General features: G+C 30.6%; 1 protein-coding gene across 6 annotated transcripts in view; it reads right to left on the reverse strand.

Moving 5' to 3' along the window:
• Positions 1–13457, reverse strand: part of LOC144838524 (potassium channel subfamily T member 2-like) — a 93481-nt gene that overhangs the window by 14392 nt on the left and 65632 nt on the right. For 5 of the 6 annotated variants that reach the window (XM_078693927.1, XM_078693922.1, XM_078693926.1 and 2 more), the window contains exons 10-17: positions 12072–12252; positions 10349–10513; positions 9841–9977; positions 9359–9422; positions 6464–6547; positions 1631–1739; positions 1208–1316; positions 508–657 (exon numbers count right to left, since the gene is read on the reverse strand). In XM_078693927.1, coding sequence (XP_078550053.1) covers positions 508–657; positions 1208–1316; positions 1631–1739; positions 6464–6547; positions 9359–9422; positions 9841–9977; positions 10349–10513; positions 12072–12252 — 999 coding nt within the window. The remainder of the gene's footprint in view (positions 1–507; positions 658–1207; positions 1317–1630; positions 1740–6463; positions 6548–9358; positions 9423–9840; positions 9978–10348; positions 10514–12071; positions 12253–13457) is intronic. The other variant, XM_078693925.1, reaches the window with a different exon arrangement.

The following is a 13457-nucleotide window of genomic DNA, read 5'->3' on the forward strand; positions in this document are numbered from 1 at the left end:
ACACCAACAAAAATTATCTCAAGGTAACACGACACAGAGTTTCTATATTACATATATTAAAACTATTAAAGATGTATTGTCCCCCTAAAAATAATTTTTTACAATTTTTTGTTGTTGAATATGCCATTTTAATGTCACATAATAGTTATTGACTTTGACCAAAAATTGGATCGAAACAAAATTTATTTACCTGAAAAAACTGGAATTTAAAGCAAAAAATTGTCAAATTGGCTGCCAGCCAATGGATTTTTGGTTGAAATTAACCATTTATCATGTTATTCTATAAGTGAAAACATAATTTTTTTACGTTTTTTTTCTATGGAAGTGATTCACTTTATTAAAACTACAAAATAACCTATTCAAAGTCTCATTTAATTAATCTTCATTTTTCATGTTTTTGGGGGACAATACATCTGTAAGATTTTTTTTTAGAACTATAGAAATCACATATACAATATTATGAATTAATATTTAGGCAAAAATTTACCAACTCCACGACTATCTTACTTTTTATGTGCATTAAATGTTGCAAATGTAAAACTTTTCCCCTCATATTCTCCAAAGAATCGACTTGTTTTCAGTTGAATGTGGTAAATTTCGTTGCCTGAACATCTACCGTAAACTTTCTGCCAATGGGAGCTTGCACTTTCTCCTTCACTGAAATTATAAATGAATAAGTTAGTATCAAACAAAGTAAAAAAATACAAGGTAAAAATAGTTGAAAATCATATTTCTTGAATTGCATAGCAAATAAAATCAAATAAGAACAAGAAAAATAGAAAAAAGTGATCCATTCACGAGGGGCTCAGATGGACTAGTTTTCTTAAGGTGTACAAGTCAGATGTGTACACTGGACTTCTAGTTTTAACCTCTTATTCTTCTACCACCAGAATTTTGAGGCTGAGATTAACCAGTAGGCATACACCAGGGAAAATCTTCCAAAGTATGCACTAAAGTTCACACAAGCAACATGTACACATTAATCCGAGAAGACTTGTTCTACCACCAGAAATAGTCAAGTACAACCTTAAACTTGTGTTGATTTTGTGCCGCTGCCTCTAACTACTCTGCCAATTGATTGTATGGGTTTTTTTGTCTAACACCTATTCAAACAAACTGTTTCAGTAAATTGGAGTACTCTATAACTTCTGTCTTAAACTGAAAGGTTGGTAGTAATTATTTTGACCAATATAGATGAAAAACTTACACTCCTCTTGATGTGTGTATAAGCAAGGTTACAAAAGTGGAAGTTGCTGGACAGAGGCAATTATTTGCCAGCAAGGCATATTTGAATTCATCTTCACACACGACATGATCTGTAAATCAAGTATAACAGTTTGAAAATGTGAAAAAGCTGAAATAATGTTGTGGTTGATCTATTTTTAAATACACCACTAATAAATTATACAAATACGCACAGTCACAGACGTGGTCAACATGTTGATCAAGCTCACAGGGTTATGAAATGATGATACGTGGTTGGTGGATTAGTCAATTATTGTAGAATGATGTTTAAGTTTTTTCTTTTCTTATCAGGCGAGCATGGGCTATTGTCAGTTTATCCAGGTACCTAGGCACAAAATAGACACACTATTTTTTTCATATGTCAATGACCTGACAGTCTACCAACCTGCAAATTGAACATGAAACTTATTTTCAGGCTTCATAATCTGGACATAAAGTGGAATGTTTGGTGCAAAATCCTTCACTGCCCAAGTTCTCAGGATGGTTTGTTGATCCTATAAAATATAAACAATCAAAATAAAACTTAAAAACATTCTGAAATATGTAAATTAAATGTTTTGTGATTTCATCTACAAGGAATAGAGAGCGATACCTCAAAGTAATTTCTATTGTTTTTCAAATAATTATTATCTCTGTGGATACTGGTGATAACAGAGGGGAAAAAAAGATGAAATTGAATGATAAATTAGAATGCCATGATGGATAACAAGCTCATTTATCCATCTCATTTAGTCTCGCTAGGACTGTTCTATCAGAGCAACCACAGTGATTCAGTCATGTAGGCACTCGTCTAGTAAATTTCTAGTAACACCAGAAGATCCACTAAATAATTTCAGATAAAATAGTACAAGTGTAACTCCAAATAAAGAGATGGAACACATTTTTTTCACTTTATTAGAGACTCACTCATATTATTTTATTCTAGTAATCTAACAAATATTTTCTGGCGCCTCAATTTTTTACCGGTTTCTATCTTTAGATCATGCTATTTATCATAATTCCATTTATATATTTCCAATAATTTTTTTACAATGATTATTATCATTATCAAATAATGTACAATATTAGACAAACATTTAATTATCAAAAAATTGTAAGAAAACATAAAAAGTTGTTTTAAAATGATTGGTACATCAAAATGTAATACTAAAATAAATTGTTAAAATGTTTAAAAAACAAAAGTGTAGTGTTTAAAATAATGTGCTGTACAAAAATTAAAAAGTAAAAATTATATTAAAATAATACCATACAATGCAATTTACTATTACTAAACAAAATAAAATATAACGATAGGTGTGTACTGAGGAAAATTGAGGGGCTGAAGTCAAATAAATTTCAACTCTGTTTTAGGAATGGAAAGATATATTGTCCCCTAAGAAATATTTTTTTCCAATTTTTCTTTTAATGCCATTTTATGTCTATTTAAAGTCTGATTTTATTAATCTTAATTGTTCATGTTTTGGGAGGACAATACATCTTTAAATGAATTTGTTTATCAATTCAAACCATTTATAACTTCATGCTCAAACCATAAATGTTGCTAAAGTTGAAATTTAAGAGATGAAAGGTTTGGAGCACAAGACAATAATCCAAAAAAATAATAATACACTCACAATATATTCATTAACATCATTTAAATTAAAGCAAAAGAAGAAAAATAAATAGATAAAGTAAAAAATAAACTTAAAAATGAAAACATGCAAATTAAAAATAAAAAAGAATATTAAGATTACTTGTAGGCTAAATTTTCATATAATTTTAAAATTAGTTAAAGTATATTATTCTATTAATGATTTTATTATGTTTATTATGTAATTTCTATATAATACATGATTTTTTCTTGTGTAAGATAAGTTTAAATTGTGTTATATTTTCCTCACACTCCATTGGTGATATTAATCAATTGTCACATCATTTAGAAAAGACAAAATTAATGGTTTACATGGTTCAAACTGGTCTATAAATAAATATTTTTTTCTTTTATATAAATTATTCTTATAATTCTGAGTTAAGCAGACAATTGATGAAACACTTTTGTGGAATAAACCTGTCTAGCTAGGTTACTTATCCATTTTTACTGTGTCCAACTTAATGATATATTGTACTAGGCCCAACCACTCACTTTTTCAGTTAATACGGATTGGACCCCATTGGAAATAAGTTTACTTTTTATTTGTCGACTTAATGGGTTATCCTGGTATTCTTTTTGTACATTGTATATTTTAACTTTTGTGTATGAATATCGAATAAAATCAATCAATCAAACTGTATGAGACATTCCATGAAACGTAATTTGATAGTAATAGGCCTATAGCAGAACTATGAGTATTGTGCGTTAGAAGTGTAGGGAAGTGTACTCAAAATACACAAATGTATTTATTTCAATGCTTTGAATAGTAAACATCACTATAATATTCACTACTTGACACACACAATTTAAATTATTCGAAATACTGTCTTTCCAGTGTGAAACACATAATAAAGTTCCTTAAAGACACTAGACCTACTTTTTTTTACCTAATTTAAGGTCTCAGACAACATAAATTTATTGCGTTAATTGTTTTAAATGGTTAAAAGTGTGAAAAATAAGTTGATTTAACATGCATCGCGCGCAGATTGATATTTTCATATTGTGATGTGATGCACCCACTTGTTCGATTGCGTGAAAGGGTAAACAAATAAAAGAACTGTAATTTTTCAGGGAAAATACCAGGTCTTCAACAATTTGTATTAACGGATTCTGCCAGCTAGGACTACAAAACTAAGCTTAACTAAAGCTAGGCCTAGAAATGTCTACGAGAGAACTTTTGGTGAGAGCTTAGGTAGTGCATTGTTTGTCTTTTTTTATCATAATTATAACCTTTGAACGCACATTTAAGACAAGAAATGACCTGGTTTAATGTTTTTAAAGTTTAAAAAAGGACATTACTTTTACAAAACGTCAAAAATTGCAGGTCTAGTGTGTTTAAATTAAACAGAATTACAAAATTCACAATTATCTCTTCAGAGACTGCAGAGAAACAGAATAATAAATTTGACCAAAGTAGGATCTAGAGATTAGAAGAAACAGATATACTCAATTTAAAACTGGACAAGCTTTAATGCCTTTTAGACAAATTATAAAAGTCCCATTCTATGCGTTACCAATAGACAATTAAACAACCATAAAAGGCGTCTGAAGAGAAGAGATGAACATTTGGAACGACTCATCTAATTGAAAATGATTCATTTGCGAAGGAATATGATCCAAGGCTATGCAGAATAATTTTGATCAGTAAATTGATTGTCCATCTCAACACAGTGGCAACTATAAATATGTTATAGTGTAAATATTATTCATTGCTGAAAATTAACAAATAAAGTTTAAAATGTAATCATAATGGATTTTTCCACTAGAATGATACTGTACTTGCTCCAGGGCAGTTTCTGTATGTATGTTTAAAACCTTCCCAGTACAATTTTCTGGTCATTTTGATACCCCATGTGTATGGATCCATGCAGTAGACAAATTTGTTTATTAAAGCAAACATAGAGCTTTCTCTTCAAGATGTATCTAACTTATTAGTCAGCTAACCGGTCATAGAATAAAATGATCATATATTATTAATAATAAATATATGTACTAAAAATTCATTATAGTAAATAAACAAAAGTATTGCTTCTTGTTTTAGCATGGTTGATTATTTAATTTGAATTAGAATCATATATAAAAAATTCAAGACAATAAAGTTATACAAGTTAATATCATTAGATTACAGGTAATAAATGTATTACCATCATACTGATCAGTTTTTAAATTATTCATGTCACGATAGACTGTCACGATAGACTGAAAATGTTTATACTAACAACTAGGACAATATAGAAGTATGATAATATATACTCCAAGAGGAGAAGGAGAAGTTGTAAAAGTTCTGTTTACTTCATTTTACAGTTTTAACCTGGCCTACCCACCCACCCACCTTATTTCAAAATTGTGGATCCTACACCACCCCTCTCCAGGTTATACCCAGAGAGCCTTCAACTTCCCACACAGTAGGCCTACCGTCATGCTTTTTGTTGTTATTTACTGTATTACATATCATCCAAAATATTTCTTTTAGTAATGGCTTACTCCCAGATTTTCAAAAAAAAAGGAAGAATACTCACTAGTGAATTAGTGAAACCAGGTTTTTCTAAGTAAAGGTCTTAAAATAGATAATATATGTAAATTTATATAGTCCTTTTGTCAAATAACACAAAGTCATGAATAGTCAATATTGATCAAGCACCTCAAGATGCATGAGAATAGGATATTAGAACATCTGGCAATTGATTGATATTTTGTGGATATCGGAAAGCAAAAGAAAATACAACATAGAAATATTCATATTGGATGCATGCAGGTGCTAGCGGGGATAGTATGGAACATGTTCAGAACAAAAAAAATTACACTTTTACAACATCAAACTGAATGTATGATTTCAGAAGAAATTAAATGTCTGTCTGTCCATCAATATTAGACCCTTCAAAATATTTCTTAACAAATCAAAACGGACTAGCCAAAATAATTGAGAAAAATGAAAACAAAAAAAGCTGGTATATTTTTAATATAGTTAAAGCTATAATTCTTCACATTGTTACCAAGACGAAGCTATACAGTGAATACATTTGAGAAGTTGAAAGAAGAAAGAAAATTGTTGAGTTTAAGAAGAAAAGAGTTCTTTCCAGTTTTCTTAAAACTTTGAAATTGAAATTGTTATATCCAGAATGAAATGTTTCTGTAAATAATAATAATAATAAGTGACCATGTCAAAATTATTCTACTGCAGCTACTGCAGTAACTGTGCAATAATATATGCAATAATATATGATTTTAGTTTTTTTTTTAGAAGTTTGAGGCATTTACTACACTACACTGCATATGATACCTAAGATAATATTATGATTTTAGGTTTTTTCAATGTAGAATTTTGAGGCATTTACTACACTACACCGCATACGATACCTAAGAATAGTAAACAAAATGCAGTACTGCAGTAGATTAATTTTGACATGGCCTCTCCAGGTCCAAAAATGAGGATTTGAATTGATATAAATATTGATATGATATAATTTTTATACAAATATGAAAATAAAAATTGGGTTGCTATTGGAGGACAATTTGCACAAAAATTTCAAAACCTTCTGAATCTAGCAAGCAACAAACATGACGACGACTAGCAATGATAAAGCTTACAGCCCGGTCTCGCATTGATCGATTAAAAATCAACTTGAACTTTTCACCAAACCGTTTTTTGCGCTTCCAATTTTTGAGCAGGGCCTATGTAGCAGACAGATAGTTATTGGTTATGCAAGATGAAAACACAAGTTTAATATGCAAATATCTTGTAAGAATAAGTTAAGTGCAACATCACAACAATTTGGTTGCCATTTGTGAAGAGTATAAAGTTATATGTAGCACTGGATTTATACAATATGCCTTCAGATAGGAAATCTCATTGCTATCTGCACATGGCATTTTTTTGGCTCTGTGAGTTTTACCTAGCTTAGGGTAAGAAAAAAGCAACTAGAGTAGAACCCCTCCTTTGGGACACTACTACCCAGGGGTGGGGCATCCCCTTAATAGACGTTCTACTGTACTTAAGGGGCTACATTGGAAACTTTACTTCTGCTTTCTGTCAAAACTATGCGGGTTATTTTAAACATATTTAAGTTATTTATCAACAATTTTTATTCGGTATTTTGGACATTATAATTGTTATAGCTGTTGTGTTAAATTACAATATGTTGGTTTAAACATGGCCTTAATTTGTCACTGTGATAAACATTGTTGACTTTACTAAAGCTTGGTTCCCACTAGAATGCAACGTATTGACGTAAAGTGATGTATTGCGCAATCACAAATGGGAACGATGCAACAGTGCTGCAAACATTGCATGTTTGATAGCATGTGGGCGGGGGAAAACACAATTATTGGAAGGGCATTTTCTTATGTTGCGTAGGTTGAATTACATTACGTCGCTAGTGGAAACTAAGCTTAATAGGCTAATATTTTCAAAATTCCCATTGATTATTTGTTGTAGAACATTTTTATTTTGTAGTTCAGAAATATTCTATCAACATGGTAAATAATAAATGTGATGGTTAACTTGACCTTTTTTGCTTTTTTTCGTTGACAGAGCCATGTGACATTTATGAGATTATAAGCTGTAGATCACCGTTAATTCAACGACGGATTTATTGCATAATGACTCCATCTCTTTCACTCTCATCAAAATTTGATGATGTGGTGTGTATTAGTCAATAATCGTATTAATGTAAAGGGACACATCTTTTTGTCAGTTAACATTTAACTTTACATAAATAGTGTAGTGTAGACAGAGCTTTGCTTTGGAAAATTGTTCATGTACTCAAAGTAAAATTTGAATTTTAATATACACAACAAAATGTTATTCTACACATTCAACAACAAATACATTTTGAAGATGTAACAAAATGACGATGAATAGTACTTTTTAATCATTCTTTAGGTCTATAAAAACATTATATATGAACATTTTAATTACACTAAGCCTACAAAAAAACGAGATTGAAGATGAATTTTACGTTTTCATGATGCCTTAGGGATATAATAACATTGTTGATGACTTTTACATTTTCATTATGCTTTAATTAGACCTATAATGCTATTAAACATGAATTTCACACTTTGGGCCTGTAATAATGTTGGGGATGATGACATTTTCATTAGGCTTTAGGCCTATAACTATGCTGTTTCGATATGCTTTTGGCACAGTAACAATGTATTGAAGATGAATTTTACATTTTCATTACAGTTTTATAGCCTATAACAAAAATATTAATTATAAATTTTACATTTTAATTATGCTTTAGGCCTATAACTACGCGGTTAATGATGAATTTTACAATTAAGTATCAGGCCTACGCTATTGATAATGACTTTTACATCGTCATTATGCCTTATAGGCCTATATTGCTATTCTCAATGAATATTACATTTTCATTAGGCCTAACAGTATGCTGATGAATATTACAATTAAGCTTCAGGCCTATAACTACAATACGCTGTGTCATGATGACTTTTCATTATGCCTTATACGCATATATTGCTGTTCACAATGAATATATATTCTAATGAAAATGTAATATTACATTTTCATTAGGCCTACAGTGTATGCTATAGGCATATAAAAAGCTAATGATGATTACATTTTATTTCAGTATTCAAAATTCTCTAGCACACATTGTTTTTATAGCTATTGATCAAAATGGTATCACTGTGCCATATTGGTATCAATTATGCAAATATATGCCAAACATGTACACAGGCATTGAATCACATGTTTTGCAACAAATAAACTCCATATTTATTTTTTAATACATCTACGAGTTGAACAATAATATAGCACACATCATCTTTAGGGTTTTGCAGCACAAGACTGCAACATCAGCACAAAAAATTGACAAATTGTATGAATTAATAACTTGGAAAATAGACTAAAATGTGAGGAATGCTTTTTGGTGAAAGAGAAGAAGGCAACACTGTAGAAGAGTAAACACTGCAAAACGTTAACTATAGCATTGACTTCAGTGGAATGTTTAACACCATATTGAACTAACAAAACACACATTACAGTAGAACCATTACTTTGGGAGACCTCTATTAAGGAGACACTTTTCTGTGAAATGATTGAGTGGATGTTTTTAACACTACGACCTACCTCTATTCAAGGGACATCCCCATTATGGGGAAATTTTGTTAAAAGTCCCACAGGTGTCTTCTTAATAGGGGTATGTACCTGTCTGCAGTCTAATAGATACTACATATATTGATAAAATTGTATTGTATGAAATTGGTTGGAGATGGATGATTGTTGGCTACCGAGAGACTTGTTGAATAACACAAGATATAGAAAGAATACTAGGCATAAGTTTAGAATGAACCAGAAAAGTACAAATTTATCACATAAACACATTATCATAAAAACAAATTCAATACATAAAATGATATTACATAAGTGTACAATTTAGGAATATATGATCAGCATGATTTTTATATTTCATTTATGAGGGAATCATTCACTACTGGGTAAAACATATTTTGGCTTACCGCTTCGATACGATCCATTTTATTTCTTGGTGACAGAATAAAACACGCCTCTGCTTGATCCATTCTGATGATTAATAAAAATAATAATAATAAAAAAAATGATAGTAAGATCAATTATGGTTAAATTAATGGTGTGGTAATACATGGCAATGGCACAAAGAACCATAGAAATGCAATTGGATGTTGTACCACATTTTTATTCTTTTACAAATAAATTACAACATATAAGATGGTCTACGCTCTTTGTCAGTTCAAGACTCAATATCTAATATTAGAATAAATTAACCATTTATGTTGACCAACCTAATACAAGCATAATACGCTCATTTGACCTGAACGTTTTTAAGTTTTTTAAAGTATTTAAAAAAAAGCAAAATAATCCACACTGGGATCAAAGCACAGACCACAACTGTTCATATTGTACAGAACACATAACTGAGTTTTTATTAATTACACCTGAGTATTTTGTACATTAAAAATACCTGCATCTGACGAGATCTGTGTCTTTTAAAACAGATCCTTGGATGTAGATGACCCTTTGTGACCAGAGTGGTACTTGAAGAAGCCACTTTACAGTTGCTTCCAACTCACTTGGAGTCAACATTACAACAAAGAAGTCCTAAAAGAGAATCAAGAAGTATTTCATCTGCAAGTACAAGTTTCCTCCATCATGTAGCATGTCAGGGCACAACTGAGTTGTGGTTTGGTGGATTATGATGCTTGGCTCCCAATCCAAAGGGTCCTGGGTTCAAGTCCTATCATGTCAGGATTTTTTCTAATTACAATTTACTCCACTCCCAGAGACTTAATATATAAGACTTTGTTTTATGTATAGCATCTTGTGTATATGTTTGTCTCAGGATTGTGCCATCTTTGAGATGGATAGTGAATGATTTCGCTTATGGTTATCCTTCGCAATTTGCCTAAATATATAAACAAAACAAATAGAAGGGAAACTAAATATATTGAAAGTTGCAATAACGAAGTTACCTGTAAGTGGGCATGTGCGTAAAATTCATTTAAAAAGTCGTTGACCAGATCATAATGAAGCGTAGATGCGCACATGACGACATGCTTTTCTGTACGGGCACGGTGATTGCTGTAAGTACCACCCTGTTTTTGCTTCTCTATCAAAAGTAATGCCATCTTTTCCATCTGTGTAGTAAATATAGTTCATTTTATTTATCCAAAAGGAAATTCATGTTGACATACAATTGTTCAGAGATACAAAATTACTCTTATAGACAATGAATTAACGGAGTTGATTAAAAAGCCAGATTGACTAATAATAATGATTAAATATTCTATATCATGGAACAATTAAATAACAACCATGGTAGTAATTGCTTATAGTTTATGAAGGTGACGCAATATTTAGTGTTGATTCGATATGTCAGTTACTGTTCTCTGAGAATATGTTTTATTTTATAGGTAACATGAAAAAAAAACCGGAAAAGATGGTGTTTATGTAGAGCATATGAGTATGTCTTGTGCATGTATTCGCTATTGACAATCTTTGGCAATACGCCTATTAATAAAAGTAATTAATTTTCTTGAAATTGATATATACTCCATTGAAAACATGTCATCCTTTCATCTTGTTTTCCTTTACCATTTGTAATCATTCAAATCACGGTCTCTGTTAGTTAAGGTTCAAAATAAATTGACCTATTTTCATTCAAAACTAATCTTACAAATTGGAATAGTTATGTTCTCCGGGCAAATAATATCTTTCATAATCAGATATGAAATGGAAATTGCTTCATCTTAGAATTTAGACAAACATTAGAACTACATTATTTCCAACTATGTCATTTGAAAATGATAGTTGTTTGATTAAACTGGGAGACTAATCTAAAGGATAATTATTTGAGTAATCAATACAGCTGATTCTCTTACGACTTCACATCAAACATCCCTCAGTATCGTGTCTGTTGATGGTAACAGGCTCTTCAACATAGCATTTAACCCATATAACTTAACCCAAATATCCTATAGAGATGAAGATCACGATACAACAGGACTAGACGCGATACCGCTCGTGTATCGAGTAATCAAATGAAATTATGTGATTTGATGATGATTAAAACATTCAATACATATTTTTATTTTATATTACTGTATGTTGTTGGTAAAAACATTACTGAAAAGGTGTGTGCTTGTGTTTATATACATTGGCAATAGAGTAATCACCTAATTAGAATGTATGTTGCCTCTCGAAAATAAATGTAGGCTTAAGCTCTGTCTACACTATCAAAGGTTATGTGACAAAAAAATGTGATGTGTCCATATACGGACATGATGATGTCATATCACTACCATATTTGGGCATATAGCTAGTTTGCAACTGAATGCAACTGGCAACTCAAAGTAACACACACAGTTGTATTAGTTGCACTCAGTTTAATTTGTACACATGAGTGCTTGCACAATTGATCTTTTCAGTTCCGTTCAGTTGCTAAAAAAATCTATGCTCTTATGTCACTATCGAGTTGAGTCTAGTTCTGGGTCGACCTAACATTAAGGTCAAATGTGTGAAGCCTGTTGCCTGTAGGACAGTCAATGAAAATTCTTTAGTGCAGTGTGAATAATACTAATGCCGCCTGTTTTTGAAGCTTACTAACTAACAGTAGAGGTGAACCTATGAGTTCTAAAAGTCTAAATATAAATACAGTTGTTTTTGACAAGAAAACTTAAAATTGTGTTATTTTACCTGAACTGGTAGGACAACAAGTGCAGCTGCTATCATTAAGATTACAAAGAGTTGCGACGGCCAAATTTCTACTTTAATATCACCATACCCAACTGTAGAGAAGGTCACAACGGTGAAGTAAAGAGCCTCGAATACCGTGATTTCCAAGCCTGCCCTTTCTAAATGATGAATACCGCATGCACTGCAAGAAAAAACATTACACAAACATACTTCAAGCTGGTCAGATAAAAGCAATAAAAGATGGTCTATGTACCCTATGTAATTCTAAGAAAAAGAGAAGGGAAATCAACAATGAAAATGATTAGTTCTTTGTAATCTAGTGTATTACTTTTGTTAATGTTATTTTTTATATTTTGTACATAATTTAGTTTTAAATAGGCCTATTGTTAAATCTTTTTTTTTCTTTAACTTTTATTTTACTTACTCTGGATGCACCTTCATTCAAGAAGTGTGCCACTGTTTCAAAAGTGTAGCTTCCAAATAAATTATTATTATTTTAAATATTCATATTACAGGGGAGAGAAACATTGAAATACCGATCCTTAATGAATTTAAACAGATAGTTGAAACTGGATCAAACATGCCATAACTTAACATACTGTATCTAGGTTTAAAGAAGGTTTTGCATTTATACATAGAGCTATGACAATACAAAGTGATACTGCTACATATTCTAATAGAATGTGACAACTATATTTTACTGCTAAACTATTATCACGGCCGCAAGCTGTGATTTCTTGCTGTGCTTTAACTTACTTTCTGTTTTACAAAGTAAAAATAAAATGCAATTTTCAATAGAAATCAATAAATATAGTTTTCCAGACAACATTTTAATAATATAACTCAATAAATCAAATATGGCCATTAAGTTATAGAATTGTTTTTTCAATCATTACACATAAATGGAAACAAAAAAATAATGAAACACACACAGAGATGTATTGTCCCCCAAAAACCATGAAAAATGAAGATTAATAAAATCAGACTTAGGTTAATTTGTTGTTTTAATCAATTTAATCACTTTTGTAGAAAAAGAAACACAAAAAAAAATGCTTTTACTTATAAAATGACAAAATAAATGGTAAATTCAAACCAAAAACCCATTGACTGGCAGCAAATTTGACTATTTTTTTTTTACAATACATCTTTAAAATATATGTTTATAGGCCTACAACAAGAAACATATTTTATTCTTATAAGAGGTGCATGATTAAAAAATGTTTTATTGAAGTTAGCCATGGAATTCCATAATGTTCCAAACTGAATTTTGTATTGTAATTTGATGTATGAGTTCTGAATACAGACTGTTTAATAAACAAGGCAGTAGACAGAGCTTTGATGTATGTATACATTCTATTCTCAAGATATAATACAATCAATACTGTT

This window comes from Antedon bifida, chromosome 3 (genome assembly GCF_963402885.1).
Source record: "Antedon bifida chromosome 3, ecAntBifi1.1, whole genome shotgun sequence".
Classification (NCBI taxonomy): Eukaryota; Metazoa; Echinodermata; class Crinoidea; order Comatulida; family Antedonidae; genus Antedon; species Antedon bifida.